Source organism: Lygodium microphyllum, chromosome 12 (assembly GCF_053477565.2).
Source record: "Lygodium microphyllum isolate KBCC chromosome 12, Lygodium_microphyllum_v1.1.10, whole genome shotgun sequence".
NCBI classification, from domain to species: Eukaryota; Viridiplantae; Streptophyta; class Polypodiopsida; order Schizaeales; family Lygodiaceae; genus Lygodium; species Lygodium microphyllum.
In genome coordinates this window covers 61,769,886-61,781,975 of record NC_141146.1, presented here as the reverse complement: position 1 = coordinate 61,781,975, position 12,090 = coordinate 61,769,886, and the positions used below count along the sequence as shown (strand labels likewise).

At 39.4% G+C, this 12,090-nt stretch overlaps 1 protein-coding gene across 1 annotated transcript; it reads left to right on the top strand.

The window, feature by feature from the left end:
• The first annotated feature begins 825 nt into the window (after positions 1 to 825).
• LOC148027824 (uncharacterized) lies at positions 826 to 4,357 on the top strand. The gene is made up of 4 exons (XM_087688947.1): positions 826 to 1,363; positions 2,830 to 2,894; positions 2,969 to 3,032; positions 4,169 to 4,357. Exons 1-4 carry the CDS (start codon positions 1,003 to 1,005, stop codon positions 4,231 to 4,233), a joined length of 555 nt encoding a protein of 184 aa, XP_087545073.1. The 5' UTR covers positions 826 to 1,002; the 3' UTR covers positions 4,234 to 4,357.
• The last annotated feature ends 7,733 nt before the right edge of the window (positions 4,358 to 12,090 follow it).

Sequence of the window (12,090 nt, the reverse complement as noted above, 5' to 3'; positions counted from 1 at the left end):
ATATCCCTTGTGCAAACAAAAAGTATTTTGCATCCAACAATTATTTGCATTCACTGAGATTTGATAATAGTTTGCACTCCTCCTAAGAAGTTTACACATCAAGCAAAGTAAGCATAATTAAAAAGAAATATATAGTAAGGCTAATCCTCCTTAGCATTAACTAGGATTGACAAATATTTGCATCAATTGCGTGAATCAAAAGCATTTAGATATTGATAACAAGATAAAGTGTCAAGGAATGTCCTAATAGGTAAGTAAAGTATTGAGGTATTGATAATGTGACAAAGTGCTAGGTAATGTCCATTGCCACTCCCAAACTAACATCACATGCTCGATATCAGATTCTCCATAAAGAATCATTTGAAATCCTTATATGGTTTCTACCATACTAATGTATTTGCCAAAAGGCCTAGTAAAGGCTTCTGCTATAAAAAATGGTTGTGCCGAGACGGGCCTAAGCTACCATTGAAATATCCTGCTCTAATGATTCATCCATACTCAAAAGCATTTAAACATTCAATTCGAATAAGTAGAGTGTTTGCCAGCCACATGCCCTTATAAGCAAAGTGATACTTCTTGTTTGCTTTATGAGGATCAAAAGGCTAATATGACGGTCAAGTCGAGGGGCGTTATTTGATGTGCGACATTGCGAGTGTAAGAAGCAAAGGATATTACAGAGGAGGACGGCGCGTAGATCTAGTACGCTTACTTGGAAAGGACCCTTGTGTTTTGTGAAGTTGGAAGCTCACGCAAAGAGAGAGAGTGTGTCGTGCGTGCGCGTGTGTGTTTTTTCGTAAGAGGCTTGAAAGGCTTTGTAGAAGTGAAGGAGAAGTCATGCTACGGGCGTCTACTTAAGCCCGTTAATCATGTTTCTGCAGGACAAGAGAGTCCTTCTGCAGTTACTGTCATCAGGGAAAGACGAAAGCTCTCCTCTCATTCATTCAATAGCCCCGCATTCTTCGGCGCTTCTAATTCAAGCTGCTGTACTGTTCTGTGATCGCCATGGCTTCTTCTTCCCGATCTGATAGTCAGGCAATCACGCAAGCTGCCAGTGGTGCTGCTGCAGCAGCTGCAGTTGGCGATCATGGTCGTGATCAAGGGGGAAAGCTGGCGGCGCATGGGCTGCTGCATCGGGCGAGGGGGGGAGTGCCGAGCTTCGCGTATCCGTGGATCGAACTGGGGCGGCTGGAGGAGCGGGAGAAGTGGCAGGGGCTGGCCATCGAGCTGGTGGAGTCGTCCATCGCGTCGGAGCTGCAGGAGCTCAAGCGCAGCCTCTCAGACACCCTGCCTCGCTCCCCCGACCTCCGCTCCACCGTCTCCTCCAGAATCGAGCTCTCCCAATCCAAAATCTCCAAACTCATCGGTAACTCTATTAACCTCTCATCCTATCTTCTTTTTCTTTTGCGTTTCTTTACCTAATCGCTATATATTTTATCGAGCCCAATGCACCATCTCCAAGGATGGCAGGTGCTTCGAGATCGTGCACAGCAGCTGGGAGCAATTCATCTTGCGACCAATTGAAACTCACACACCCACCTCTATTTGCCACCTCTCATCCAATCTTACTTGACCTCACGCTTAGCTTAAAAGTAGACGTTTCTATGGAGATGTCGCGTAGCTTTGTCTAGCAAGTGACACTAACATATTATGCCTCACAAGTAGGGTTGGGTTCACAAGTGACAACACAAGAAAGAGGGGCATGGGCGTGTTGTTTGCATGGAAGCATACGATTAGCTTAAGGAAAAGTGAATTGCCTCCAAACCAACTTGAAAATGGGTAGCCTCCTCCCCACAAAAGAGAAAACCGTGTCACCCATAAACGTGAATGCGGTAGGGCCAATGGCTTTGAACCTAGCACATAGATAACAAGCTCTTTCCAATTTGTATTGACCGCATTACTCCTAAGACTCACTTTTTCGTGCATTGTCTCCACCCTATGTGAACAAGAGTAGGGTAGCTCTAAAGAAAAGTATTTTCTTTGACTGTTGTTGTCTAAGCCCCCCTAAAATCAATGCTCTCTCTCTCTCTCTCTCTCTCTCTCTCTCTCTCTCTCTCTCTCTCTCTCTCTCTCTCTACTTAAAATTATTATAATATATTGCCCATCTCAAACTTTATAACATCATGAGCTTCTACAAGGGAGCATGTGTGTGCACCCACACAAGTTGCAACTACAATGGGGTGATACAAGTTGCAACCCAAGAAAGTGAGGGGATCTATGGTCTTTGTCTCGACTCACTTGAGTCAAGAGAGCTAGCACATATCTAACCTATCCACATAGAGGGGAGTAGGAGTTGCACACCTATAAGGAGCATGCCCCCAATCCCTGCTACAACATGCTAGATATAGGTGGTTCCCTCTCCAAGAGGTCATGAAGCTAGCAGTGCTACATAGGAATAGCAAAGATCCTTCCAAAAGGGAGCACAACTAAAACTTCGTGTGACTCTTTGTTTAGCCAAATTACTAGTGTATGTCAGATGTTAATCCCCCCCCCCCCCCCTCCCAAAAAAAGTTTGGCTTTACCATTTAGTACGTACAAGTCAAAGATCAATAATCCAAAACCTTGAAAACATCAATGTCGATGTCCTTAAATGCTATGAGTTACACGTGAAGATGTAATAAATTTACATGAAGTTGAAGGCTTATCACAAATAATGTGAATCTTTTATTTAGCCATATGAGAAAATCACCAATATTGTTGCATAAGAGGAAAATGTTAGAAATATTCAGCTATGAGGGTTATGTATTCTTTTTGTTGATACCTCAATCTAACATGTTAGAAATGTACAACTCTACTTTCTTATTCACATAGTATTGTATGTCTATGAAACAGGAGAATATCGAAAATTGTTCTTACATGAAAGCTTAATAGAAGATCTTGAAGCTGACGCAAAAAAGGTAATTGCCAACACACATGTTACAAAGTGTTTCTCACTTACTTTACCTAATATTTTTATTTATAATTGTTCCAGGCTATGGTTCATGCTTTGCAATGTCAAGGGTATAGTGAGGAAAGCATCATTGAAATGAGCAAACGTAAGTGTTATTCCACTAGATTTTACAAAGTTGAAATAACAAGGATTACATATGCATAAATGCATGCATATATTTACACGTGCATAAATATACAAAAGATTGAGACTTGCATACTTACATAATGATATATATATCTAACATACATTAATTACATACATAGCATAATGCATATATATATACACACATACATAAAAAAGGAAAAACATACATACTTATATGTTTACATAATACCAATATGCACACACTTATATGTTTTTTTGTACATACATGGATATACACATACACAACTCATATATATGTCCATATATTTATTTATTTATTTATATGTATGTAAGTGGCCATATCTTTAAACATGTATATGTATATTCACAAACAATATGTCACACATGAGTGCATACAAATATACATCTTACATCTATAAAATGTGTATGTATCTACGCAATGTGTGTGTGTGCATCACCCGCATGCACATGTGCGTGTGGGGGCACATAGGTGCCTTATGTCGCATATATGAGTATATTCACAAACTTTATGTTGTACATGCACATATAAATACACACATGCATGCACACACATATGCACACACACATGCATGCACACACACACACACACACACACACACACACACACACACACACACACACACACACACACACACACACACACACACACACACACACACACACACACACACACACACACACACACACACACACACACACACACACACACACACACACACACACACACACACACACACACACACACACACACACACACACACACACACACACACACACACACACACATGCATGCATGTGCACTTGTATGTACATAAGAAGGCATTCCTGCATGTTTATGTATGTTGTATATACGTATGTCTCATATGTGGATTTGTAGATGTGTATGCATGTGTGTGTATATGTGTATATATGTATGTACATAGGTTAAGTATGTAGGTATGTGCATGGGAGACAAAACGCACACACACATGTATTACTCTCAGCTTATTGTTTAACGCAACAAATGTATATGTGCCATGCATGACTCACACATGTGTACTAGCATATGAAAAGTTTGCAAGGATTCTTGAAACTTGTAGTGCCAAAGTAATGAACGATCATTATTGTATGCAGAATTTAATGAGATCATAACTCATGAGATTGTAGCAGAGGAGATTATACAAGAGGATAGTGCTTGATGCTACCATTAGATCTTATTCAATCATGTATAGAAACTTTGCTATCGAGACTTTTACTGGGAATCTATTGTACATGCTCTCATATTAATGGTTCACATGAGTACATTCAAATTTCTTAAACAAATTTTTATCTTCAAATTTATTGAAATAACCACATATGTCATGATGTTTTTAAGAATCCTATTCGAGGTTCCAAGAGTATATAATTTTTTTTGTAACAATAAACAAAAAGATAAAACATATTGCACATTACCATGATAAATATTAATATTAGCATTTCCATGGTCATATACATTTGGGAGGAAAAAGTATACAAACACAACCCAACAAAGAAAGTTAGCTAGATTAACCTATCAAGGTGCAAGCTATGCTAATAATCCTAACCCTAAAAATCATGTACATAAAGGATGAAGAACAAATAGAAGAGGCTATTCACATATGTGCTAAGTTTGCTTCCTATTTCTCTTGCTACTCTATTGTCCAAGTGAACAAGTGTGAAGGAGAGAGAGTGAGGGAGAGTGTGTGGAGTGAGGGACTTTTGTGTGCTAAAGCTTCATATATTCTCTTATGTCCTCTTTACCACCATCCCTTCATGGTGAGGTGAGTACTTGAGCAAGAGTGCATGGTGTTGAGTGTGTGTGAGGAAGTGAGGGCAATGCAAAGCTCTTCTCCATCTCCTCTTGTTTGTGGCATTGACCCCTCTCAAGCACTTAGACAACAATGGAAGCAAGGAGGCAAGCGAGTGAGTGCAAGCATGGATCATGGAGCATAGCTTACTGATGTGAATGATGATGGCATGGTAAGTATTGGTAAGTCCCCCCTTTGGATCGTGATACATACTACAACCATCATGAGCTTGACCCCATGGTTTGTGAATCACAGCCATTTGGATCATAAAGCACCACGTCCATTGGAACATCTCAACCAACAACTTCCATTGATCAACAACAAGCTGTTGAATCTCACCACTAGGCCTTTGTCGATTAGCTAGAATTGACATCTATTGAACACACCATCTATGGCTAGAATTCATCATCCTATTGAGTAGAAATCACTATCATGTTGTGAGCTCACCTCCTATCAAGTAGAAATTGCTGCTTGGGGGTTGCAACGCCACCTAGTTGCACATACCTCTACAACTCCCTATATACGTTAGTGCAAAAAGCTACATCAAACAAACATCTCTATCTCCAATGTGTGGCTTCTCCTCATGAAGGGTTGATTTTGGAAGCATCATGCCTAACTTATCTATCACCACTTCCACCACTACATGTTCTTATTCCACCACAACTAGTTTCTATACCTCTTAGTCCTTATCCACCATTTTTGCCTATCACCTACCCATTATCATCTTGACAAGAAGGGGGGATCTACCTCCAATGTCGTTATAAAACTCCCAAGTGAGAGGAGGAGCCAACAATAGAAGGAAACCAAGGAGGAGCTGTAACCATCCCATCAACCATGGTGAGGTATTAATTTATCATTTCATATCTCCCAAGCATTAAAACTTGAAGTACATGTCATCATTGAATTATTGGAGGAAGTGGTGTGGATCCTTAGATTCCCACCCTCTATGCAAGGGGGAAGAGAGGGGAGTTAAAGAGAGTAGAAGGTGTTCAATTCAAGCATTCAGTTGCCTTACAAGTTAACTGAGATAAATATTCCTTAAGTTGGTGGTGCTTTAATTACTAGATATTTTTTATCACAACATTAGTGCACTACACCACTACACACAATTATAGGGCGTTGTGCACTCTGCACTAGTGCATGTGCATTGTGTACCCACAATGCACTAACCTACCCTAGTGCACACACATGCACACACCACCTCTACACCTAGAACACATGCTAGTGCATTCATTGGCATCCCTCTTTTGTCTCACTCGCCCCTGACACCTGCCCTATTTGAACGGGAGGGTCAAGGGGAAGGAGGAGGGGAAAAGGTGACACCTTACAATGCAATTGCATGCTATTCCATAATCCATATTAGATCCATCACACATGATCCTTGCACATAGAGCACATTGCACTAGAGCACCATTTAAGTGTACCTGCACTACACTATGGACTATACCTAGTGCACTAACACACTTTAGTGCACACACATTATGCATTAGCTCAACCCTAGTGCACTACACCTAAAGCACTATACCACCTTGCACATAGACTAAGGCATAAACATCATTGCATAGTACTACACCACTCATCCTAATGAACTACACTATTGCACTAACATACTATACATGCACAATCCATATGTACTAGTGCATTGTGCATTTGTGCATCCACCCACAATCCATCATTAGTGCATAATGCATTGGAACCACCAACTACATGACATCTTAGTGCATTGAACTTAGTGCACCACAGTACAATCTAGTCCATGTGCACAACATTAGTTCACTTGTCTTGTACCTATAGCGCACTTACCATGCACGATAGCTTGCATGTTAGTAAATAGCAAAGTAGCCCTATCCTTGCACACCGAATCGAGTGCACTACCCAATACAATACAGCCCAACACATAACACCCCTGTGCTAGTGCATATGAGCATGCGCACCTCCTGAGTCCACATTATCACGCGCTTACAAGTCCAATGAAGAAAATCCATAAGAAAGACAATTTATACAAAGACACATGGCACAAGGAGTCTTTATAGGGTTTTTTAGGAGCGAAACTGGTCTTTGAGATAGTTCAAGTATCATGTATTAATTTTTAATGATTTAATGAGATATTTGATGAATGTAAATATATGCAAGGACTTATTTAGAGTGGTACAAGTCATCCAAGCCAAAAAATATCAAAAAGTGATGTGTTTATAAGAAAGTAATGTTTTTAGCCATTTTGGAAAGATCTTCACAATTCTATCAATGTTAGCTTGTCGACCAAGCATGTTCACTTTGATTTGAGTGTTCAAATAACCCTATTCTAAGTTTGTATGACAAAGTTATGGTCAAAACAAGTTGCAGCCAGGGACATGGCCTACACACAATAAAACAAATTTAAGAATAGCAATACTGAAATAAAGGAGGAGAAGACGTATAGATACTTATGGATGCATTTTTGTGACAAATATTGGGGATATTTGGGATTGTTCTACTCTTGTGATTAACAGGGTTGAAGTAAAGGGCAAGTGATTCTACCTCTTTATAGGTGCACTTAGCCCAAAAAGGCTTGCCTATAAGAGGTTATTTTTGGGACAGATCTGAAGATATCTTTATCTACTATTGTAGATGAGGGTGAACTGTCCTTTGTTAAAGATATCTCACAAGGTTCTACCAAAGAAAGTGGGAGAAAGTGGTTATGGGTTGTTTTATGCATATCTAGGCTATTTTGGCAAAGTATTCGATAATATTTCTAAGTGTTTCCTTTGTATTTGTTGCTATGGCAATTACTTTCAAGCTGAACTTCTCAAACAAAGTTTGCCTAAGCTATTGCCTTAGGCACAATGTACTTATCTTAAAGGGATTCAGTGCAGTTGTATAGAGTTTCCAAGAGTAATATAGTTTCTTTTTGGGTTTATCTATTTCTTGTGTTCTATAGTATATTCAAGTATTCATGCTTCAATATTTATCTCTTCCATTTGTTTTCTCTTTTCCTTGATCCCTAGTGGATTTAGGACTTAGACCTTTTCAACCCCTAGCAATGCACACACTAACCTCATGCACAATGCACACGCCTAGTATATTAGCCTATTAACACTACTTAATAGAACTAAGCCTTGCACAACCCAACTAGTATACTTACCTTGCATCTTACCTAGAATAGATCACCCTTAGGATACATTGTACATATACATCACTAGTGCACTAAAGTAGTGTACTAGTACACTACATTAGCATACATGGACTCATACACATGCATAACACTTATGTACTACACCTAGTGCACAGGTGCTCTAGTGCACCCATCCTAAATTCTCTTAGTGCACCTACCTTCATATATCCTATACACACACATCACTGCACATAGGGCACATTATTTCACCTTGACACACATTACCCATGCCTAGTGCACAAGTGTAACAATACACCCACTAGTGCACATGTGTATTAGCATTCACCTCACATTACCCTAGTGCACATGTGTAGTAGTCCACCTACATCATTGTGCACATGTGCACTAGTGTACTTAACACATCTGCATAATCCACTCATGCACTTGACCTCTCCACAATGATCACTTCATTGCACGCTAGTGCACTACACTAATGCACAAGCACACTATGCTCATGCATAGTGCACACATGAGGCACGCATACAATGCACACACATAGTGCACTAGCCCCCACACAAGTGCACTAGTACACCATTACAAGCATCCTACTGCACTCATCCTTGGATAAACCACACATAGATGAATGAACATAAGCATCCCAATTCATCCTAATGCACACTACTCACCCTAATGGACACAAGTGCACTAGTGCGTGCACTAGCACAAAGCACTAGTCCCCCACAAAAGCATACACAATCATCCTTACATTACATAGTGTACACTCAGTATGCACTTGTGCACTAACCACCACATCTCATGCACATCATGACACCCTAATGTATGTGTAGTATACTAGTGTACTAAACACCACATCTCATGCACATCATCACACGTGTAGTATACTAGTGCACTAGTGCACTACTAGATGACCTTGCTACACTACAACCCCCATACATGTACCCTAGTACATACTACTCTGTATTTGACCCTTGCACCACCCCTAGACCCATATATAAGCTCACTAGTCTCTCACATCCACTACACCTAAGCTAGTGCACGTGTGCGCATGCACTAGTGTACCCCCATACGCTAACTTTAGAAATAGTTATCTGGGCATAAAAATTCTTAAATACAAATTACCTAACATGATCCAACTCACACATTAGCACACCACATATAGTGCATGGCACTTGCATCAACACATCTAGTACATGGTAGACCCCACACTCATGCATAGTCTACTACACATATGCTAACAATAAGATTGGGAATAACAATCACAAAAAATCTACATTCCAAACAGCTAGATAAAACCTAAGGTGTGAAATTAGAGTATAGATTATGTGCTTGCAAAGTGGACATGAGCTTCTGACTCCCACAATAAGTAGAGACCCCACTCCTAGTAGACCCAACAATATTGAGAATACTCTTATCCACAACCTCATAAATCAAGTTATTCAACTAATCCATGTAGAGACCATGAGTATTGTATCTAACACAATGGAAAGAACCCAAATTTTGAGAGAAGCCTCAAATGACTTCCAAGCCATTATCAATACTTTCCAACATGATGCTAACACGGCCATGGAAAAAAAACTCATAGAGACCCTCAATCGATTATTGGACAACAACTTGCAACCATGCAAGTAGAAATGGATAGTATCTATAGGATTTCATTGAATACTAAAGCCATATGACCCTCACAAGATTTTTTATTCAATCTTATGCAACAATGACTATTTGACTGCACAAACATGTTGCGTATAGGAACCCACATTTCTCAAACCCTCTTAACTAGAATGAGAAACACTCTAGGAAATAAGGATTAAGTGAACATCTCACTAGTGGCCAAGTACTCGTGCCAAATATGATCCTTATAGCTTTGTTGAATAGTTTGAGCAAGTCTATGAAATAAGCAAGCTTACCAATGATGCCAAGCAACCACAAACATTTGGTCTATGCTTAAGAGAAAAAGGGTAAACATGGTTCACCATGCTTGATGCTTCTAAGAAAGCCTCATTCGTGTTGCTCAAGGTTCTCTTTATCAAACACTTTATAGAGGTCAGTTACGATGATAATCTCATATTTGATTAATAAATATTGAACAATAACAATAGGGGAGCATGAAGACTATGTGTTAAATGTGAGAAGCCTCTTGAAATGTATCTTAATGTAGAGAGACCCACTACCAAGGCCATAAAATGAAAGTCTTCATCAAGGGCATCCATAATGAAAAGATTTATGAGACCATGGTAAGAAATTTGGGTCTTAATCATTCTAGCATGAATGATATAGTCAATAAGGCAATTCGCATTGATGACTTATATACAAAGAGAGAAGCAAAGACAAGAAAGCCGTAGGTAATCAACAAGACCCAATTGATCCCTGAAAAGGTTTTAGCAAAGTATGAGCAAGATCTTATGGGTAGATGCTCGAAAATAGCAAGAACAACTCTTAAAAATGGTGGAAACCTTGAAGTTGTCCCAACTTAATTGCCAGAATATGAAAAGCATCCATTATGGCATAGACCACCTCCTTTTTGGAGTGCTAGAGGCTAGTATGCACTTGCACAAATTATGGATACTTGGGACATGAAGCCACTTATTGTAGAGCTCCTTGAAGACTCCCAAGACCTAACTCCACTTTTGGTATCAATAGGACAATTGTGGCCTCAACTATACAAGAAAGCCATAATTAGTGCAACCAATAGACTTACCAACTCCTTGAGAGCAAAGACAAATATGGTGCAAAGAACTAAAATCAATCCCTCAAGATCCCTAAACCCCTAAGGCCAATTTTAACTCACACTTTCTATGATGCTTTTATTCATTACATTGAAGAACCAATGGAGGATGGGGAGTACACTAATCCCTTCTTGTTGCAATGGCAAAGGTCATCTTGTCTGATGGATTACGAGCCTATACCAATCTTAATGTTAGGACTAGGGAGAGGGCGTGGAATGATCCAACCTCAAGAAATGATAGCTTGCTAGAACTACGGGCAACCAAGACATGTCCTCACACTATCCTTAGAGACAAGAACCTAAAGAAAATGAAGTAAACCAATAATGCCCGAAGTGTGGAATCACTCACATGTATCAAGATTGCCCTAAAGGCAAGGCCAATAATGGAAAGGCAATAAAACCATTGATGCCCTTGATTCTCTTTGATGTTGAGATGATTAAGGATGAATATGTCATTCCTATTCCAGTCAATGCCATCACCTAAGCACATAGCAAAAAAGGTGGACTACTATTTAGGGACCAACCACAATAAAGAATCAATAGTAGGCAATAAAAATTCAAAGAAAAGGCACAAGCATGCTAATCAAGTGAAGGTTTAACCATCCTACAAGGCACTACTCATATTTCAAGTGCAAAGAGTGCAACAACAACACCCTAGCCTAACAAAACTGCCACAACAAAAGTAGGAGAGTATCCTAATCTTAAGCTTTTTGTTCTCATAGACATTGCGCTATCGTATTTTTAATCTATCTTTATAGTAGGTACATGGAGTTATCTATTCATAAATAAAAACTCAAATACCCCTTGATTTTATGACACATTGTTTTCAACCATAATAATTTAAATGTCAATGTGCTTGCTTAGCAATACAGCCTCTTTCCCTCAAACCACCTGGCCATCTTATTGTATTACTTGCAATAATTGGAAATTTTGTCAATCAAAACAACACTTGAAATTGTCTTGCTTTTGTTATATTTGCAAAATGATTGTTTTGTTTGCAAAAAGATTGCTTTTCAACCCTTTGATACTCATCACTGACAAAAGATGATGTTTTGTCTTGCTCGTCTTATGTAACATTTCATTTATGCTAACATTACAAATATGAGCTCTTTTTTCTAGAACTTGCTCATTTTTTAATGTTCCCTCAAAACACATGACTCAAAGAATAGTCAAATATAATCTCTCATGCTCTCCCCCTCCTACTATTCCACGTTCATTAGCCAAACAATGAGGTTGTCCCCATAACTAGCTTCAACAAAGCCCTTGATAAATGGTGCTTTTAGCAATACAAAGGAGGCCTTTACTATGGCATCAAGACCTATGAACCACATGTGCCCTTTTTCACCTAGGCAAAGTCCAAATGCTTGAGCCTACTTGGCATCACCTACAAGGCTGT

What these genes read in the sequence shown, in the direction of transcription:
- LOC148027824 (XM_087688947.1), top strand. Translation starts at nt 1,003, where the DNA reads ATGGCTTCTTCTTCCCGATCTGATAGTCAGGCAATCACGCAAGCTGCC. An exon ending in TTGAAGCTGACGCAAAAAAG is followed by an intron (nt 2,895 to 2,968) that starts GTAATTGCCAAC and finishes TAATTGTTCCAG; the next exon opens with GCTATGGTTCATGCTTTGCA. An exon ending in CATCATTGAAATGAGCAAAC is followed by an intron (nt 3,033 to 4,168) that starts GTAAGTGTTATT and finishes TATTGTATGCAG; the next exon opens with AATTTAATGAGATCATAACT.